General features: G+C 43.7%; 1 protein-coding gene and 2 long non-coding RNA genes across 3 annotated transcripts in view; 2 read left to right on the top strand and 1 right to left on the bottom strand.

Moving 5' to 3' along the window:
- LOC143933963 (uncharacterized) overlaps positions 1 to 21,754 on the top strand; it is a 286,424-nt gene that overhangs the window by 87,409 nt on the left and 177,261 nt on the right. The window lies entirely within an intron of this gene.
- The window catches only part of LOC143933959 (uncharacterized), a 34,760-nt gene that overhangs the window by 5,394 nt on the left and 7,612 nt on the right, over positions 1 to 21,754 (top strand). Inside the window, exons 3-5 of the mRNA XM_077457170.1 lie at positions 3,251 to 3,352; positions 12,001 to 12,096; positions 21,592 to 21,700. Of these exons, the coding sequence (XP_077313296.1) occupies positions 3,251 to 3,352; positions 12,001 to 12,096; positions 21,592 to 21,700 (307 nt within the window). The remainder of the gene's footprint in view (positions 1 to 3,250; positions 3,353 to 12,000; positions 12,097 to 21,591; positions 21,701 to 21,754) is intronic.
- Positions 2,775 to 21,754, bottom strand: part of LOC143933960 (uncharacterized) — a 70,561-nt gene continuing 51,581 nt past the window's right edge. The window contains exon 3 of the long non-coding RNA XR_013263177.1: positions 2,775 to 3,338. This is a non-coding gene — a long non-coding RNA (uncharacterized LOC143933960). The remainder of the gene's footprint in view (positions 3,339 to 21,754) is intronic.

The raw sequence follows: 21,754 nt of genomic DNA, 5'->3' as shown, positions 1-21,754 counted from the left end.
CATGAAAGCACTGCCAAGGCCAAGCTGTTCTAATGACAGGAAATGCCAATTTACTCGGTCAAACACTTTTTCAGCATCAAAAGAAATAAGCAGGCTTTCAGGCCATGACTCTGTATGTATGAGATGGTTTTCGTGGTGTTGTTTCTGGCCTACCGGCCAGTCACAACACCAACTTGGTCCTTATGTATAACTGATGGCAAGAGCGGGAAAAGACGTTTAGCTAATACCTTTGTAAAAAGTTTGACATCTATGTTAAGGAGGAATATGGGCCTATAGCTACTGCATTGAGAGGGATCCTTACTGGGTTTGGGAATAATAGAAATATTAACAGAGAGAAGATCTCTAGAAGGTGGGTGGGTATCGTCAATAGAATTAAAGACCTTGGTCAGTAAAGGGGTAAGTATTGGTGTAAAAAGCTTGTAGAACCTTGGGAGAAACCATCCGGTCCTTGGCATTTGCCTGCTTTCAAACCTTTAATTGTTCCCAGGAAGTCTATATCTGACAGGGATTTATCTAGATCTAGGGCCTGCTCAGGGTCAATTGAGGAAAACGCGGTTTCGGTGATGTAAGATAGCGTGTTCGAGGAATGAGATTTAGTAGGCCCGGGGTCGTGTGGTGTGGGTAAATTATATAGGTTAGAATAATACCTGTTAAAGGCCATAGAAATGCCTTTGGTATTATGTATTTTCGCTGCATAGGGGCAGCGAGGGGGGGGGGGGGCGTGGGTGAAGGAATCTTGCGAGGTGTTGGCCACATTTATTAGAGAGGGAATAGCGATAAAAGTGCTCTTTATCATGTGCAATAAGGGAATGGGAGTAAAGGAGTTGCATCAATTCCCATCTGGCATTGAAGAGATCAACATAATCTAGAGAACCGTGTTTTATAAAAGCACAGTGGATAACAAACTTCAAGGCCTCCCACTGCGTCAGGGGGGGTGGTGAAGTCAACAGATCTATGATCCAGAACAAATAGCAAGTTTGACCTCAGCGACACATGGGAAGTACTTTAGTAGGTTATCATTTAAGCGCCAGGAGAAGCCCCTACGTGATTTGGGCATATGGTCAAGTGTAAGCTGTACTGGGGGATGGTCCAACCAAAGAAAAGTACCAATGGATGACTGAATGGGGACATCTAGGAGGGATTGGGACATAAAAAAATAATCGAGACGGCTGTAGGAATTATAAATGACTGGATAATAACTGTAGTCCCTTTCCAGGGGATGTTATGTGCGCCGGACATCTAATAATCGTGCAGAGTGTAGAAGGGATTTAATATGCATCAAAGCTGAATGAGCAATAGAAGACTTACCGGAGGATGTGTCCACAGATGGGGAAAGGGCCACGTTGAAGTCACCACCCGGGAATAAGCAGGGACCTCCAAAGTAGATTAGGGTTGAATATATTTTATTATTTTCAGAAAAAATAAATAAAGTAACAACAATGTAACAGAGTCATTATCAAATAGACATGTTGGTACGGGTATGGGGGGGAGGTAGAAGGGGGGGGATAGGGAGTAGAGTTAAGAAGGGGTAAGAGGTGAGAGAGGGAGGGGGAGAGCTAGGTTGTCCCCTCCACAGTGCAGTACATGTTAAAGTGTGATAAGAAAAACTTTGCAAATTAGGAACTGTATTCAATAAAAACATTTGTATCACCATGCAGTGTCATCTCTCTTCGGACACTGCCCAGAATTAGATTCTATCAATTACTTTGTCCCGTGGTGGAGGGCATCGGTGGTATCAAAAGGGGGTAAGGAGGGAGAGGGGGGAAGCTCAGCGCATACGGGTTGGTCAATCGGTTAACAGAGTGGGGAACAAACTGCACTCCAGTTCCCATCAAAGTGTGACCTATGGCTCCACCAGCGACACCCTCCTCCATTCATATATAGTGTGTGGTCTTGACCTCATATCTCTAGTTTCTCCAAAGTAGATTAAGATTAAGCAGACAGGAAAGGTAGGGTTTAAACCAAGCACCCAGAGTGGCAAGGCAAGGGGGCAACCACTTAGGGGAAACACTATTCTATATACCCAGTTGGATTTCGGATGTGACTATACGGTCAGTTTTTACCCTATGATAACTATGCAGTACTTGTCGTGCTTTTCCTTTAAAAAAAAGGTAATTTCTATTAAATTTAAAAAATAACATTTCAATTTTGGTAGTTAAACCTTATTAAACCTTATTGTATATGTTACCAGCCTCAAAATGTGAATTAAGAGAGCCGATGATTGTAGACGCGATGAGATAAGGTGATCAGCTTGGCGTGGACTACAAAGAATCACACAAACAGCATGAGATATGACCACTGACTTTATGGCTGGAAGTAGTTTAATTTTACATAACAATACATCTTTTACATTTTTATAGTCACATGTTTATAACCATTAACAATATATATAATACAGATTTTAACTAAAGTATTTTAAAACGTAGTTATAACAATGAACATTACTAAATTTAATAACATATATATCCCTGTTATTCACTGTTATAGATAATTATCTTTATCTCTCTGGTACACTTTAAGTGTGCAATAATCATACTAGCAATGCATTGCTTTAATACAAATATTTCCATGGTAGTACTCTTTTTTAACCACTAGATGGTGCACATTGCATGTCTGTATGATGCAATACATAAGCTTTACATACAATAGGTTTTTTTCTATATTAAATAACAGAAAACATGTGCTTCTATAAATCTATGCCATTTTCAATAAATCAGGTTTAAATATACCTATTTAGAAAGGTTTAGTGTTTATCATAGACATTTGTTCTGACTAATGCAGTATTTTCATGTTCTTATGCACTTTTCACTTGTTTCTGACACATGCTGTTCTAAACTTCTAATTACAGCAAAACTATAGCATAAAATCTGCTGAGACTTTTTCTGCATCTGCTCAAGATGTTTAGGAATCTTTCTATTACAGGTTAATACAGATTAGGAACGATTTAGAGTACATACCTGCAAAGAATCACACAAACAGCATGAGATATGACCACTGACTTTATGGCTGGAAGTAGTTTAATTTCCAGTCACATGGTGTTTGGCCTTATATAGACTCTGTTTGTGTACCTTCTCTGCCATCTACTGGTTATTAATAGAATAGAAGGGATATGTTTAGAAATATAAAAAAAAAAGAATATGTACTTTGCTTTGGGGTGTCTGTTTTGTGACCATATAAACCCCAGTCCGTCACATATACTTTACATTTTCATTACCCTTTTATTTATATGAATTCTGCATTTTATAAACAGGAATAAAAGACATGTGGATGGTATGTTTACCAGTGAGTTCAGCCGGGCTAGAGGGTCGGCAGCCATCCGAAAGATCATAAATTCTGCTCTGCAAGGAAAAAGGTAAGAACAAATCCAGTAAGATCTTCATTAACAGTAAGACATCTGACTATATTAAAAGGCTACCATTATTCACTTCCCTCTGAAAATACTTAAAGGTTTCCTTTAGAGCTGGTTCACACCAGCAGTTACATTTACAAGACATTTCATTCATCCTAATTCACAGCAGTGAGTTGTGATGCGCTCTGCTGCATCACAATGTGCTCATCTGAAAAAAGTAGTGAATGACCTTAAGTTTTGTTTCAAATGCCGCTTTAGGCAATGAAATACCTGACAGGCCATACAGGAGACAAGGAATTTTGTCTTGTCTTAGATTGGAAAAGCTGCCCTACACAGTCCTACTGCACTTGGTGTGAAAAGGCCCTCACACAGGCGATGGAGGAGGGGTTTAGTTATCTGTAATCAAAGGTGGCTAAATGCTTCTTCTGTGCACAGCTGCACTTGGGCCATTGATTTGTATAGGGTACAAGTCTGACAGCCACACTGTGTGCATGCAATCTACTGATTGTTGCTGGTGGCTGCCGCTGGCCACCCATGTGAATGTAACCTTAATGCCTCCAACACTGCAGAACAAGCTTAGTAGAATATGACTGACTACCGTATTCAGAGTAGTGGGTAATGATTCTTACTCTGAATGGTCTAAGGTTATCAGTGGTGTACCCCAAGGTTCAGTGTTGGGACCCTTACTTTTTAATAGCTTTATAAATTATATAGGGTCTGGGATTAAAAGTACAATTTCAGTCTTTGCAGATGACACCAAGCTATGCAGTGGAACAACATCCTTACAGGATGTCTCCAACTTACAAGCCAACCTCAATGCAACCTTAATGCACTGTTATTTTGGGCAACTTTGTGGCAGATGAGGTTTAATGTTGATAAATGTGAATTTATAAACTTGGTGGCTAAGAATATACATGCATCATACATACTAGGCGGAGTACAACTGGGGTAATCCATAGTGGAAAAGGATCTGGGGGTTTTGGTAGATCATAAGCTTAATAATAGCATGCAATGCCAAGCTGAGGATTCCAAAGCGAGCAAAGTCCTTTCTTGTATTGTAGGTATGGACTCTAGAGAGAGAGAGGTGTCATTTTGCCCCTGTACAAATCATTAGTAAGATCTCATCTGCAATATTCAGTTCAGTTTTGGGCACCAGTTCTTGAAAAGGATATCGGGGAACTGGAGAAAGTGCAGAGAAGGCCAACCAAACTGATAAGAGGCATGGAGGAGCTCGGCTATAAGGAAATATTAGATGAACTGAATTTGTTCTCTCTTGAGAAGAGGGGATTAAGGAGGGATATGATCAACATATGATCAACATGTACAATTACGTAAGGGGTCCATATGGTGAACTTGGTGTTGAGTTATTCACTTTAAGGTCATCACAGAGGACAAGGGGGCACTCTTTATGTCTGGGTAAAAAGAGATTTCATCTCCAAATATGGAAAGGCTTCTTCACAGTAAGAGCTGTGAAAATATGGAATAGACTCCCTCCAGAGGTGGTTCTGGCCAGATCGGTAGATTGCTTTAAAAAAGGCCTGGATTCTTTCCTTCATGTACATAATATACCTGGATACTAACATTTAGAGGTAAAACTGATCCAAAGGAAATCTGATTGCCTCTCAGAGGATCAGGAAGGAATTGTTTCCCTTGCTGTAGCAAATTGGATCATGCTTTTCTGGTGTTTTTAGCCTTCCGCTGGATCAACTGTGAGTAAAGGATTGTGTATGTGTGATTGTATGTGTAGTCATGCCAACGTAGAGGTTGCTGAATGTAGTGGTTCACCTGTCACCATGCCCAGGCAGACATCCATCTCTCAGTCACTCATAGACCAGTCCATAGCTTTGTTTTTTTTTATTTGAGGGGATTAAACTTGGATGGAAAATTGGGAATTATGGGATGCCCAGGAATATTTCGTGAAAACATGCTTGAGACATCTATATACACTCCAGTATATACACTCCCCAATCCTCTCTCCAGCACAAACACTTGCTGCACACTGTATCTCCTCCAGCACTTCACTTGTTGGAGACTGTTACTCCTCCAGACTAGTTAGGGCGGGCTCCTACGCAGGGGCGGACTGACAACTCATGGGGCCCCCGGGCAATAGACGATCATGGGGCCCCCTTGGTCTCCACACTCAAGCCAAACCTGCACAGGGAGACACTGGAGAGAGAGAACATACACACAGGGGGACACTAGTGGGAGAACGCACACACACACACAGGGACACCAGAGGGAGAACGCACACACACACACACAGGGGGGGACACTGGAGGGAGAACGCACACACACACACACGGGGGGGGGGGACACTGGAGGGAGAACACACACACACACACAGGGGGGACACTGGAGGGAGAACGCGCACACACACACACAGGGGGGGGACACTGGAGGGTGAACGCGCACACACACGGGGGGGACACTGGAGGGAGAAAGCACACACACAGGGGGGGACACTGGAGGGAGAACGCACACACACACACACACACACACACACACACACACACACGGACACTGGAGGGAGAAGGCACACACACAGGGGGACACTGGAGGGAGAAGGCACACACACAGGGGGACACTGGAGGGAGAAGGCACACACACATGGGGACACTGGAGGGAGAAAGCGCACACAGGAGGACATGCACACAGGGGGACATGCACACAGGACACACACTTACACAGCACAGGACATGCACACAGGACACTTCCACAGCACACAGGGGGACACGCACACAGCACGGGAGGACACGCACATGGGAGGACATGCACACGGGAGGACATGCACACAGGACACATACTTACACAGCACAGGACATGCACACAGGACACTTACACAGCACACAGGGGGACATGCACACGGGAGGACATGCACACGGGAGGACATGCACACGGGAGGACATGCACACGGGAGGACATGCACATGGGAGGACAGGCACACGGGGTGACAGGCACACGGGGGGACAGGCACACGGGGGGACAGGCACACGGAGGGACATGCACACAGGACACATACTTACACAGCACAGGACATGCACACAGGACACTTACACAGCACACCGGGGGACATGCACACAGGGGGACATGCACACAGGACATGCACACAGCACACAGGGGGACATGCACACAGGACATGCACACAGCACAGGGAGACATGCACACAGGAGGACATGCACACAGGGGGACACGCACACAGGGGGACATGCACACAGCACAGGGGGACATGCACACAGGGGGACATGCACACAGGACACACACTTACACAGCACAGGACATGCACACAGGACATGCACACAGCACAGGGAGACATGCACACAGGGGGACATGCACACAGGGGGACACGCACACAGGAGGACATGCACACAGCACAGGGGGACATGCACACAGGGGGACATGCACACAGGACACACACTTACACAGCACAGGACATGCACACAGGACACTTACACAGCACACAGGGGGACACGCACACAGCACGGGAGGACACGCACACGGGAGGACACGCACATGGGAGGACATGCACACAGGACACATACTTACACAGCACAGGACATGCACACAGGACACTTACACAGCACACAGGGGGACATGCACACAGGGGGACATGCACACGGGAGGACATGCACACAGGGGGACAGGCACACAGGGGGACATGCACACAGGACACATACTTACACAGCACAGGGGGACATGCACACAGGACATGCACACAGCACAGGGGGACATGCACACAGGACATGCACACAGCATAGGGGGACATGCACACAGGAGGACATGCACAGAGCACAGGGGGACATGCACACAGGACACACACTTACACAGCACAGGACATGCACACAGGACACTTACACAGCACACAGGGGGACACGCACACAGCACACGAGGACATGCACATGGGAGAACATGCACACGGGAGAACATGCACACGGGAGAACATGCACACAGGGGGACATACTTACACAGGGGGACATACTTACACAGCACAGGACATGCACACAGGACACTTACACAGCACACAGGGGGACACTTACACAGGGGGACATGCACACAGGACATGCACACAGCACAGGGGGACATGCACACAGGACATGCACACAGCACACAGGGGGACATGCACACAGGGGGACATGCACACAGCACACAGGGGGACATGCACACAGCACACAGGACATACACACAGGACATACACACAGCACACAGGGGGACATGCACACAGAACATACACACAGCACACAGGGGTACATGCACACAGGACATACACACAGCACACAGGGGGACATGCACACAGGACTTACACACAGCACAGGAGGACACTGTGGGATGGAGGGACCCGGGGCCCATGCATCTGTCTGTACCATGCCCCCCCCCCCCCACATCGCGTGTGGCGGCCCTGGTGTCTCGGCTTCACTCACCGAGCCACTGGATGCTGAGCCTGAGACACTTCTAACAGCGCGCTGCTCCCCGCCGGCCCCTCCACTCTTCTCGTCGGTCCCAAGTCAGGTGATGTCACGATGCATACAGTACAAGCACCTGGCCTGGGATGGACAGGGGAAGGAGGGGCCGGCGGGGAGCAGTGCACAGTTAGCAGTGTTATTATCTGCATCGCGGGCGCGGCATGTAATTCAGCCGCTGCAAGTGGCCTCTCATATGGCCGAGTCCGGGCCCCTAACGTCCGCGGGCCCTCGGGCGGCGCCCGAGTGACCGACTGGTCAGTCCGCCCCTGCTCCTTACGGGTGGCAGGCAGTGGCCAGGTTGCAGGCTCCTATGGGTGGGTTGCGGGCTCCTATGTCCTCTCTGCATCACTGCAGCTTCCGCCAAGCATTGGAATCCATACACCAGTGTCCTGAAAGAGGCCGCACGCATGGATAGGGGAGGTGGTGATGGACAGGGGGGATGGCGCTGAGCGCCCTTAATCAGCGGGCCACCCCTGAGGGCTGACACTACTTCAGCCTTTTGCAGGCAGGGACCTCGGGCCCCTGTGGTGTAGAAATAGTTCAGGTGCTAGCTGTTCTCTATTCAGCTACCTCTCCCAGATAGCTCTCTTCAGACCCTGTCAACCAGCCTGGCCGCAGAGACCTCTTTTCACTGCCCTTCTCGCAATCCTCTCTTATGGTTCTGCACCCATCTGAAACTACAATCTCCCAGTTCTCTCAGGCTTGCCTCCCCAGTCCTCCTGCCTGCGACCAGTAGTCCTCCCTGGAGACTATTAAAAGTGTTCTCTCCCGCTGTCCTCTATTTGCTCTCTCATGTGCCTCTCCTTCCAGGATCTCATCACTCCTCCTGGATGTACCCGAGCCCCAGCCCAGGGTCAAACCCCCCCCCCCCCCCGCCTGGGGAGCTCCCTGTGGGTTCCGACAGCCTCCACATCCTCTCACTCGGTCTTTTCCACCCGAAACTGCTCCCCAGCTGGGCTGACCCCAGGTATTTAAACAGGCCTGCCCCCTGCCAATCCAAGTTGGGGACTGGTAAAGGATCCTTAGAATACCCCAGGCAGTTCCACCTCTCCTCGCCTTCTAGCACCTTCTAGAAAGAAGGGGGAGGGAACAGTGATGTTGCCTGTGAGTCACCAGCTGCTGCCCTGAGCCACTCCCAGCCAAGAATTAAAACAAACAGGGCTTTTTTTTATTGTTTGAATTAGATGGACTTGTGTCTTTTTTCAACCTGACAAACTATGCAACTATATGTACTATTAGCTATCCCTATGGAGATGATTGCTGTATAGATGTTGCAAGTGATGTAACCTTGGTCCATGCCACCTTAGAACAGGGTCAAGCAATTTGAGCAGGGGTTGTAAAAGGGTTACCAAAAAATATCTATGCAGATAAGGGGCATCTGTAGATAAAAACAAACTGTGTAGCTTTGACCAAAGTTGAATTGCTATAGGTGTAGGCCATTTTTATACCTCATGAAGCTTGACCTAAAAACTTCCAGGACATTGTTAGGATGTTGCTAAGTGAGGCCGAGTAATTACTACTCAGCTTCTCCATCACAGGAGTGAACTTCATCTCTGATTCAAACCTCTTCAACGTGTGCTCTCCCTGAGGTAATAGCTCTGAGCTTAGAGTTTAAGAGTTTACTCCTGTGATGGTGGGTGTGAGCAGTAATGATTAGGCCTCACTTAGCAACATCCTGTGAGCTTTCAGGTCAGGCGCCATGAGATACGTAAATGGCCTACACCTATAGCGGGGCATAATTCAACTTTAGTCAGAGTGGCACTGTTTGTTTTTTTCTACAGACACTCCTTATATGCATAGGAAGTTTTTTTTTTGGTAAAGGTGGTCTAACCCTTTAACAATTTGCCAGGACTCAGGAGCATACCTCTTACTCCATCAAACAGAAAAATAATATTTGTAATAAAAACCTTCCATTGTTTCCCATCTGTTAGTTTCAAAGAGAATAAAACAGGTGAGAGAAGCCCAGCTGAGGCACCCAAGGAGCAGCCATTTTGTCTCCACCAAGGCAGCTTGTGACCTTCTCAGAAGTTATTATTTATTTACATCATTTCATTATGTGCTTCCTGTAGTCTGGGATAAATGCTCTCCACAGATGGAAGGGGTACATGTGACGTACTTACTGAATTCAAATGAGTGATTCTGTGCAAAAGCAAAACAATGTCAGTATGTATTGCTATGTTCTATTAAGGTAGTATGAATAGACTGTAGGATGGCCCAGATTCTAGAATTTCCTATTGTTGCCCTGAGCTTCCTGGCAGAGGTCAAGGCTGTGTGTTTGTGTGTGTGTGTGTGTGTGTGTCACAAATGTGAAATAAAAAAAACAGAATAACCTAGTCTAGTGTATACTAGTAGAATTTTGAATAAAAATTGGTTTGAAATTTCTTACTCAAATTTTAATATGAATTTTCATGTCGTTTGAATGTAGTTCACGATTTTGTTTGCTTTTAACATTTGATTTTGAAATCAAAGGACTTTACCGACCGAAAACCACATATACTGTTAGAAATTTGTACATATAAGAAAAAAATTTCCATCCTAGTGTGAGCCTAGAGAAGAGTGTTCTCCTATTTACTGTGCAGCATTTTGGAGTACCCAATGTTTAAAGTTCTTCAAGCAATACATTTCAAAAATATATCCCCGACACTGAGTTATTGGAGTCGAAGTGCATGGACTGGTGCTTGTGCGCTTTACAGAAAACATTTTGTTATCCTGGAGTTCAGCTTTAAACATATCAGTGAGTCAGGTTCCTTACAACGCATGTATAACAACTAGTTAGGATCTTTTTTTTTGGGGAAAATACTCTTTCCTCAAGAGCACCATTGACTTCTGTTTCTACCCCACTGGATCACTGCTGTGATGTGATCATATATTCTACTCTAATTGGTGCTAAAAGACACACATTGATTTTGGACCTAATGGATTCCTAGCTGGATGTTACTGGAAAAAAACTCCCTACATATGGAGCAATACAAAGCATGATAACTAAGACCCCTTTCACACTCTGAAGTCACTCTTCAGGCACTTTCACGCTAAAAAAAGAGCCTGAAAAGCTCATGAAAACCTATTTCCATTAAAATCAATGAATGCTTTCAAACTGGGGCAATGCACTGGCAGGGTGGTGAAAAAAATGCCCCTCTCCACTGAAATGAATGGAAAGCTCTTCAAAAGCGACTGAAAAGCTCTTCAAAAGTGCTCAGTGGCGGCATATACTGGCGGTATAGAAAGGTGCCTATGTTTTTGTTTTTTTTCAATATGTGGGCTAACTTGGCAAACATTGGAAGGTTAGTTACGTCTGTCGGCTGGCATCACTGGTTACTTGGCTCTGTTGAGCTTCCCAATTAATAAATGTGATGTCACCAGATGTTATAAATTTGGGTCCATTTACTTTATGTTTTAATGCATATGTAGCAACATGCCAAAAAATCTAGAGTCTGTTCCCATCTCTGCACTGCAGCACAGTGCATTTAGAAAAATATGACTTTTTCTTTCTGCATTTTATTACATTGGGAAGCCCATAAAAGTCAATGGCAATGCATATAGTATGCACTTTGATGCATGACAAAATGCTTGGCAAGCATTGGTCAATGGTTGTTGCCTCTTTTCACTCTAAATCCTGTATTCAAAAATGCATGTCAATACATAAAAAAAAAGGCACGTTGATACCTGTCAATGGAGGTTTAGTACACATGGATGGTGAGACACTGAAAATATACTGGGCATAAAATTCCAGCTGTTTTCCTGCACCTTGGCAGCTGCAGACACCATATGCGTGTATGACATATTTTCCAAACCAGAAAATGTCCATATTCGGGAAATACTTCCTACAAACGTGTGTGGGTAAACCCCAATACTTCTGTGCATTGGCATTTACCTGGGTATGGCTGTAAACAGCCATTCACTTGGCGGGGTGTAAGCAGCACCTGTGGCTCCCCAGGCTGGTATTTAACACTCACCATATTTTCAGCCTCTCATTGTCCATGTGCATGAGGTTTAGTGCTATGAAATACGGCATTTTTTGGCACGTGCATAGATCCAAATGGTTTAGAAGCCTTGTAGCTAGTGAAGGTGAAGGTATAAGGAGCAATGCTATTGTTATTAACCAGCAAAGATAGCCAGGATCAGTGCCTGTGTAGATAGAAATGCCTTTCTCCTCAATTTATATCACTGTAACATAAATAAACTATTGTTCTTCAGAGACGTGGACGAGAGCAGTTATCGACCTGGCCCACAAATGGACTTTTCAAGAAGAGAATTGTCTGAATTAGAGGATAACACCTTCTCAGAACCAAGGTATTAGATTGACAACTTCTATTATATTAGCCAAACAAGCAATCTGTGCTTATTCATTAAATTACTTACTCAGAGCCATAGGCGTGCACATAGGGTGTGCCCGGGTGTGCTCTAATCACCCTGTGCAGTGCAGCTTTGTGTTTACTATGCTTCAGCTTGTGAATGAACAGAAAGCTGCTCAGCACAGAGCACTATTCAGGAGAAAGGAATTGGGGAATCTCTGTCCTCAGTCCCTTTGTCTGTCTCAAAAGTGAGACATCAGGGGTATAAATATTTTATTTACCAAAGACACCCCCCCCCCCCAACATGGCTCCTTAAAAAAATTAAATAAAAAAGAAAATGCAAAAATAATAATAATAAAAAAAACTGCTGAAACGGTCCTCTGCCGTACTGACACCATCTACTATCCTACTCACACCAACATATATTGACATGTCCACTGCTCTACTGGCACTGTCCATGTTTTAGCACATTTTAGTATTTAGTATTTTAGAGTGTGCATATTTATATTACACAAACATTTGTATTTGAGCTTTGGGGTGCACATCCTAAAGCTGACCATACATTGTTTGTTTAACTATGTAATGCAAGGACCTGCCTGATTGCATACAAATTGAAAGTGTTTAGGTTTGACCTCATATTATATGGTTTTGGTAAATCTAAAGGAAAGTTGTATAAGAAAATTGTATAATGTATGGCCAGCATTATGCACGCATCTATGTTCAGAGTAGTGTGTCATTAGTAACAAGGCCATCTTTGAGGAGCCCTACGCTTCGGTGCCAAATGTACTGCATAAACATAAAGGATGTTATCTAACAAGAAACATATAGACTCCAGTAATATAGTGACAATACTACACAGCATATGAAAGTTGGCTGTATGAGTATGTGCCAGGGCAATGTTATCCTTCCCTTTATTTCCAGAGCTCCTGAGTCAAAGCACCATACATCAAGCACCCCACTTGCTAGTGTGGGGTTTGAGGTGTTAAAGCAGGTGGTTGCTGGCTGCCATCAGAAAAGCGATTTGAGCGCAAATCGCTCTTTGGAGAAGAAAGCTAGTTTTAACAAGCGCTTAGGGCTAAATTATGCCACACATTCTGTGTTATGTAAGCTCTGTGCTGTACACATTCTTTGCTGTGTTCTGTACACATTTTCTGCTGTGAATGCTCTGAGCTGCACACATTCTCTGTGCTGTGTGCTATACACATTCTGTGCTGTGTATGCTCTGTTCTGTACACATTCTCTGTGCTTTGTATGCTCTGTGCTGTACACATTCTCTGTGCTTTGTATGCTCTGTGGTGTACACATTCTCTGTGCTGTGTATGCTCTGTGCTGTACACATTCTCTGTGCTGTGTATGCTCTGTGCTGTACAGATTCTTGGTGCTTTGTATGCTCTTTACTGTACGCATTCTCTGTGCTTTGTATGCCTTGTACTGTACAAATTTTCTGTGCTGTGTATGCTCTGTGCTGTACACGTTCTCTGTGCTGTGTATGTTCTGTGCTGTGTGCTATACACACGCTGTGCTGTGTATGCTCTGTGCTGTACACATTCTCCGAGCTTTGTATGCTCTGTGCTGTACACATTCTCTGTGCTGTGTATGTTCTGTGCTGTGTGCTATACACATTCTGTGCTGTGTATGCTCTGTGCTGTACACATTCTCTGTGCTTTATATGCTCTGTGCTGTACACATTCGCTGTGCTTTGTATGCTCTGTGCTGTACACATTCTCTGTGCTGTGTATGCTCTGTGATGTACACATTATCTGTGCCTTGTATGCTCTGTGCTGTACACATTCTCTATGCTTTGTATGCTCTGTGCTGTACATATTCTCTGTGCTGTGTATGCTCTGTGCTGTACAAATTCTCTATGCTTTGTATGCTCTGTGCTGTACACATTCTCTGTGCTGTGTATGCTCTCTGCTGTACACATTCTCTGTGCTGTGTATACTCTGTGCTGTACACATTCCATGCTGTGCATGTTGTGTTCTGTATACAGTGGAACCTTGGATAACGAGTAACGTGGTTAACAAGCATTTTGAAAGACAAGCAACTTTTTTTTAAAATCCTGACTCGGTTTGTGAGTGTGAGTGCAGAATTCAAGCTAATGTGGTGTGCAGTACCGCATTTGGCCAGAGGTGCGGGGTGCCAGTGACACAGTTCGGAGCCGCTCGGAAATACTTCGTTCCCGAGTGTTTCTGAGTTCACTCGAGCTGTCCCTGAGGATTTTGGAGGCTCTCTGGTGCCCCCCACCTCTGGCCACATGCGGTACTGCACACCACATTAGCTTGAATTCTGCTCTTTTTGCGAGACAACACTCACAAATCGAGTCAGGATTTTAAAAAAAAAGTTGCTCGTCTTTCAAAACACTTGTTAACCTTGTTACTCGTCAATGCAGAACAAATTATCTTCATTTCCATTGACTTCTATGGGGAAACTTGCTGTGATATGTGAGTGCTTTGGATTACAAGCATTCTCTTGGAACGGATTATGCTCTGTGCTGTGTCAGAGGAGAAAGAAGTCCCAATGGTTGCACTCCAAAGATGAGATCCAAAATATGCCTTTGTTAATGTAAAAACATAGAGAGCACACCATGTACAAGCAGGGAAAGAAAGGCTAACGCGTTTCACACAAACTGAGCTGTCATCTCAATGAACCAATCTTTATATCCGGCCAAACCACCCAGGTGTTGCTGATCAGCTGGTTAACCTGTTCATCCCCATGTTCTTGTCGCTGTTCCAAGTGCTATGTGTAAACACACTTGCAGCACATGGAGATTAACAAAGAAGATACGATGTTGCAAGTTGGTAACAAAATACACCAACATCAATAAAAACATGTAAATTAGTTCAGCCAACTTGCTAGCGAAGTATAGCAATACAGATCTGGAGAAATAGCACTAAAATAACCACTAGAATAAGGGGCCGTGTGAGCGCACCAATGGGTGCACCACAGGCATGTACATAAATAAATAGATACATATAGTATTTAAATATAATGTAATGAAAGCCAACACAAATCATTACAGCAAACCACATATATAAAAACCTACATCCCCTCATTCATAATAGTGTGTGAGGTCTGATTCAGAGTTCAACCCCGCTGGGATTCTAGCTTCAACATGAGAAATCCAGAACAAACTTCGGAATAAATCTCCCCCTCCTAGGGACAGTGACTCTTCAACACCTTATATCTGCAATGCGGAGCTATCGCCTCTATGGACATCATTAAAATGTCTTACTATACTAGGTTCATGTTCTTTTCTCAGTCTTGTATAGATGGTCATGGAGACAATCTCTTAACCTTCTGGTGGCTCTGCCAACATATTGAATGGCACATATTTTGCAAGTAATGAGATATATAACATTTCTGGTGTTACGATTAATAAACGTTTTGATGTTAAACTCTCGATTGTTAGCTCTAGATTGTTAGATCTAAATTTCTCACCCTTTAAAATACAGGGACAATTACTAGATCGACATTTATATTACCTATGAAGTCCTATCTATGCTTTCCTATGTGTACTAGAGTTGAAATCACTGTGCTTTGTATGCTCTGTGCTGTACACATTCTGTGCTACATATGCTGTGTGCTGTACACATTCTGTGCTACATATGCTGTGTGCTGTACACATTGTGAGCTGTACACATTCTGTGCTGTGTGTGCTCTGCACTGTACACATTTTGTGCTGTGTATGCTGTACACATTCTGTGCTGTGTATGCTTTGTGCTGTACACATTATATGCTGTGTATGCTCTGTACTGTACACATTTTGTGCTGTGTGTGCTCTGTACTGCACACATTCTGTGCTGTGTATGCTCTATGCTGTACACATTTTGTGCTGTGTGCTGTACACATTCTGTGCTATGTATGCTTTCTGCTGTACACATTGTGTATGCTGTTTGCTGTACACATTCTGTGCTGTGTATGCTGTGTGCTGTACACATTCTGTACTGTGTATGCTGTGTGCTGTACACATTATATGCTGTGTATGCTCTATACTATACACATTGGGGGTTATTTACGAAAGGCAAATCCACTTTGCACTGAAAGTGCACTTGGAAGTGCAGTCGTTCTAAATCTAAGGGGTAGATATTAAATGAGGGGAATCTCTGCTGATTTAATCATCCAATCACGTGCAAGCTAAAATGCTGTTTTTTTATTTTCCTTGCATGTCCCCCTCGGATCTACAGTGACTTTACTTCCAAATGCACTTTCAGTGCAAAGTGGATTTTCCTTTAGTAAATAATCCCCATTCTGTGCTGTGTATGCTCTGTACTATACACATTCTGTGCTGTGTATGCTCTATGCTATACACATTTTGTGCTGTGTGCTATATACATTCTGTGCTGTGTATGCTCTGTACTATACACATTCTGTGCTGTGTATGGTCTATGCTATACACATTCTGTGCTGTGTATGCTCTATGCTGTACAGATTCTTGGTGCTTTGTATGCTCTTTACTGTACGCATTCTCTGTGCTTTGTATGCCTTGTACTGTACAAATTTTCTGTGCTGTGTATGCTCTGTGCTGTACACGTTCTCTGTGCTGTGTATGTTCTGTGCTGTGTGCTATACACACGCTGTGCTGTGTATGCTCTGTGCTGTACACATTCTCCGAGCTTTGTATGCTCTGTGCTGTACACATTCTCTGTGCTGTGTATGTTCTGTGCTGTGTGCTATACACATTCTGTGCTGTGTATGCTCTGTGCTGTACACATTCTCTGTGCTTTATATGCTCTGTGCTGTACACATTCGCTGTGCTTTGTATGCTCTGTGCTGTACACATTCTCTGTGCTGTGTATGCTCTGTGATGTACACATTATCTGTGCCTTGTATGCTCTGTGCTGTACACATTCTCTATGCTTTGTATGCTCTGTGCTGTACATATTCTCTGTGCTGTGTATGCTCTGTGCTGTACAAATTCTCTATGCTTTGTATGCTCTGTGCTGTACACATTCTCTGTGCTGTGTATGCTCTCTGCTGTACACATTCTCTGTGCTGTGTATACTCTGTGCTGTACACATTCCATGCTGTGCATGTTGTGTTCTGTATACAGTGGAACCTTGGATAACGAGTAACGTGGTTAACAAGCATTTTGAAAGACAAGCAACTTTTTTTTTAAATCCTGACTCGGTTTGTGAGTGTGAGTGCAGAATTCAAGCTAATGTGGTGTGCAGTACCGCATTTGGCCAGAGGTGCGGGGTGCCAGTGACACAGTTCGGAGCCGCTCGGAAATACTTCGTTCCCGAGTGTTTCTGAGTTCACTCGAGCTGTCCCTGAGGATTTTGGAGGCTCTCTGGTGCCCCCCACCTCTGGCCACATGCGGTACTGCACACCACATTAGCTTGAATTCTGCTCTTTTTGCGAGACAACACTCACAAATCGAGTCAGGATTTAAAAAAAAAAGTTGCTCGTCTTTCAAAACACTTGTTAACCTTGTTACTCGTCAATGCAGAACAAATTATCTTCATTTCCATTGACTTCTATGGGGAAACTTGCTGTGATATGTGAGTGCTTTGGATTACAAGCATTCTCTTGGAACGGATTATGCTCTGTGCTGTGTCAGAGGAGAAAGAAGTCCCAATGGTTGCACTCCAAAGATGAGATCCAAAATATGCCTTTGTTAATGTAAAAACATAGAGAGCACACCATGTACAAGCAGGGAAAGAAAGGCTAACGCGTTTCACACAAACTGAGCTGTCATCTCAATGAACCAATCTTTATATCCGGCCAAACCACCCAGGTGTTGCTGATCAGCTGGTTAACCTGTTCATCCCCATGTTCTTGTCGCTGTTCCAAGTGCTATGTGTAAACACACTTGCAGCACATGGAGATTAACAAAGAAGATACGATGTTGCAAGTTGGTAACAAAATACACCAACATCAATAAAAACATGTAAATTAGTTCAGCCAACTTGCTAGCGAAGTATAGCAATACAGATCTGGAGAAATAGCACTAAAATAACCACTAGAATAAGGGGCCGTGTGAGCGCACCAATGGGTGCACCACAGGCATGTACATAAATAAATAGATACATATAGTATTTAAATATAATGTAATGAAAGCCAACACAAATCATTACAGCAAACCACATATATAAAAACCTACATCCCCTCATTCATAATAGTGTGTGAGGTCTGATTCAGAGTTCAACCCCACTGGGATTCTAGCTTCAACATGAGAAATCCAGAACAAACTTCGGAATAAATCTCCCCCTCCTAGGGACAGTGACTCTTCAACACCTTATATCTGCAATGCGGAGCTATCGCCTCTATGGACATCATTAAAATGTCTTACTATACTAGGTTCATGTTCTTTTCTCAGTCTTGTATAGATGGTCATGGAGACAATCTCTTAACCTTCTGGTGGCTCTGCCAACATATTGAATGGCACATATTTTGCAAGTAATGAGATATATAACATTTCTGGTGTTACGATTAATAAACGTTTTGATGTTAAACTCTCGATTGTTAGCTCTAGATTGTTAGATCTAAATTTCTCACCCTTTAAAATACAGGGACAATTACTAGATCGACATTTATATTACCTATGAAGTCCTATCTATGCTTTCCTATGTGTACTAGAGTTGAAATCACTGTGCTTTGTATGCTCTGTGCTGTACACATTCTGTGCTACATATGCTGTGTGCTGTACACATTCTGTGCTACATATGCTGTGTGCTGTACACATTGTGAGCTGTACACATTCTGTGCTGTGTGTGCTCTGCACTGTACACATTTTGTGCTGTGTATGCTGTACACATTCTGTGCTGTGTATGCTTTGTGCTGTACACATTATATGCTGTGTATGCTCTGTACTGTACACATTTTGTGCTGTGTGTGCTCTGTACTGCACACATTCTGTGCTGTGTATGCTCTATGCTGTACACATTTTGTGCTGTGTGCTGTACACATTCTGTGCTATGTATGCTTTCTGCTGTACACATTGTGTATGCTGTTTGCTGTACACATTCTGTGCTGTGTATGCTGTGTGCTGTACACATTCTGTACTGTGTATGCTGTGTGCTGTACACATTATATGCTGTGTATGCTCTATACTATACACATTGGGGGTTATTTACGAAAGGCAAATCCACTTTGCACTGAAAGTGCACTTGGAAGTGCAGTCGTTCTAAATCTAAGGGGTAGATATTAAATGAGGGGAATCTCTGCTGATTTAATCATCCAATCACGTGCAAGCTAAAATGCTGTTTTTTTATTTTCCTTGCATGTCCCCCTCGGATCTACAGTGACTTTACTTCCAAATGCACTTTCAGTGCAAAGTGGATTTTCCTTTAGTAAATAATCCCCATTCTGTGCTGTGTATGCTCTGTACTATACACATTCTGTGCTGTGTATGCTCTATGCTATACACATTTTGTGCTGTGTGCTATATACATTCTGTGCTGTGTATGCTCTGTACTATACACATTCTGTGCTGTGTATGGTCTATGCTATACACATTCTGTGCTGTGTATGCTCTATGCTGTACACATTTTGTGCTGTGTGCTATATACATTCTGTGCTGTGTATGCTCTGTACTATACACATTCTGTGCTGTGTATGGTCTATGCTATACACATTCTGTGCTGTGTATGCTCTATGCTGTACACATTTTGTGCTGTGTGCTATATACATTCTGTGCTGTGTATGCTCTGTGCTCTCTCTGACATGTTGTGCATATACTTATCACATTGGGACAAGGCATTCCATAAATATCTAAAATTGATAGACATATTTGTAATTACCTGATCTCTAACCACAAGATCAGATCTGACAAGGTGTAAAAAGGTTCCAGGTACTATTTTGGGAGAAAGCGTTCAATAAATGACCTCCTGGGAAGTGCTAATTGAAATATGTGAACTTGTTTTAATGGGCAAAAAGGCTAGGAGACCAATTGCCATGGATGCTAAATATGTGAAAACTATTTCCAGTAGTACAGTATTTTGCTGCTCCGATATTCCACTCTAGACCGGAGGACCATGACCTTCATGTATAAACAAATAATTGAGAACGGGAACAATTCATTGATCTGCAATACTACATGTTTCAGTCACTGGGGTCTGAGAATGGGTCACTCAGCAGCTTTCTATGGATCCCAGTGAATGATCCTATGATGTTCCAGGATACGTCCCCCTGAAACCATTACATGACCGAGGAATGGTCACCATACAAATTACAAACTGAAACTACAATCTTTGTACAATTAACTTTAGATCTGGCAAAACTATGTAATATAAGGACTTGTGTAACTTATCTAATCAATTTGCATTCAATTACACAGGCTCCTGTAACTGTTGGTAGCTCTAACAGATTGTACCGTGTGTGATCTTTATTCCATGTTTTGAATTTCCAATAATGTAACATTAAAGACAGTAATTACTTTCCTACAAAAACCAATGAGTATAATTTTACACACATCACCTTTTTCAACAACAAAACTTTGTTGTGTGCTGAATTAGAAGGCCGCCATTGCTGACCTCCCCTTTTGAAAATACAAGTTGCCTGGCTTTCACGCTAATCTAATTTTCCTAATTCTTCCTAAGTTACTAATGTGGTACATTCATTTGTTCCAGTAACTGAGAAAACACTGAAGTGATTGGATCAGCGTTAGATCAGCATTAGCCAGGAACATTTCAGAAGGAAATAAGCACATGGCAATGGTTTCCTTAAGACCCCTTTCACACTGGGGTGTTTTTCAGGCCTTTTTAAGGCGCTTTAGCGTTAAAAAAAAGCGCATGTAAAGAGCATGAAAGAAGCCTCATCTGCAATTCCAATGTGAAAGCCCGATTGCTTTCACACTGAGATCCCTTTCACACTGGGGCGTTTTTTCAGGCGCTTTAGCTTAAAAAAAAGCGCCTGTAAAGCACCTGAAAGAAGCCGCAACTGCAATCCCAATGTAAAAGCCCGAGTGCTTTCACACTGAGGCGCTGCGCTGGCAGGGTGTCAAAAAAAGTCCTGCAAGCAGCTTCTTTGCATCGCTTTTAGAGCGGTGAATACACCGCTCCTAAAGCGCCCCTTCCCATTGAAATCAATGGGAAGCGCCTGCAAAATGCCCGAAAAGCGCCTGAAAAACGCTTTTGGCAGCAGCGCTTTGTGGGCGCTTTTAACCCTTTATTTGGCCACTAGCAGGGGTTGAAAGAGCCCCAATAATGCTCAAAAAACGCTGGTAAAGCGCTGCTAGTTTAAGCGGTGCTTTACGAGCATTTTTCGGGCGCTGACATTGTGAAAGGGCTCTTAAAGCACTTGGCCTTTCACATTGGGATTGCAGATGAGGCTTCTTTCAAGCGCTTTACAGGCACTTTTGTTAATGCTAAAGCGCCTGAAAAACGCCTGAAAAACGCCCCAGTGTGAAAGGGGTCTAAACAAAAGCAATATATACATATACAGTATAATTTATACACTAAACTAAATGTAATAATTATTTTGTTAGTAGCTATAACCTGTACAAGGAATATGGACACACTTTAATCAATTTTTATAATTTTATTAACAGGTGGGACGATCAGGGTGTGAATAATGACGCACAAAACCAGCTTTCTTTTGCCATCTTAAATCTGCTCAGTAGGATGCCCCTTCAGTCACCGAAGCTGCGCAATACACAGGTACCTGAATACAACACATATTCTGCCCCTCTGAGCCTCCTCCAGCCAGCAATG

The sequence above is a fragment of the Lithobates pipiens genome, unplaced genomic scaffold (assembly GCF_037356315.1).
Source record: "Lithobates pipiens isolate NorthernLeopardFrog02 unplaced genomic scaffold, aLitPip1_a1.2 Scaffold_27, whole genome shotgun sequence".
NCBI lineage: Eukaryota > Metazoa > Chordata > Amphibia > Anura > Ranidae > Lithobates > Lithobates pipiens.
This window is presented reverse-complemented; position numbering and strand designations above follow the sequence as displayed.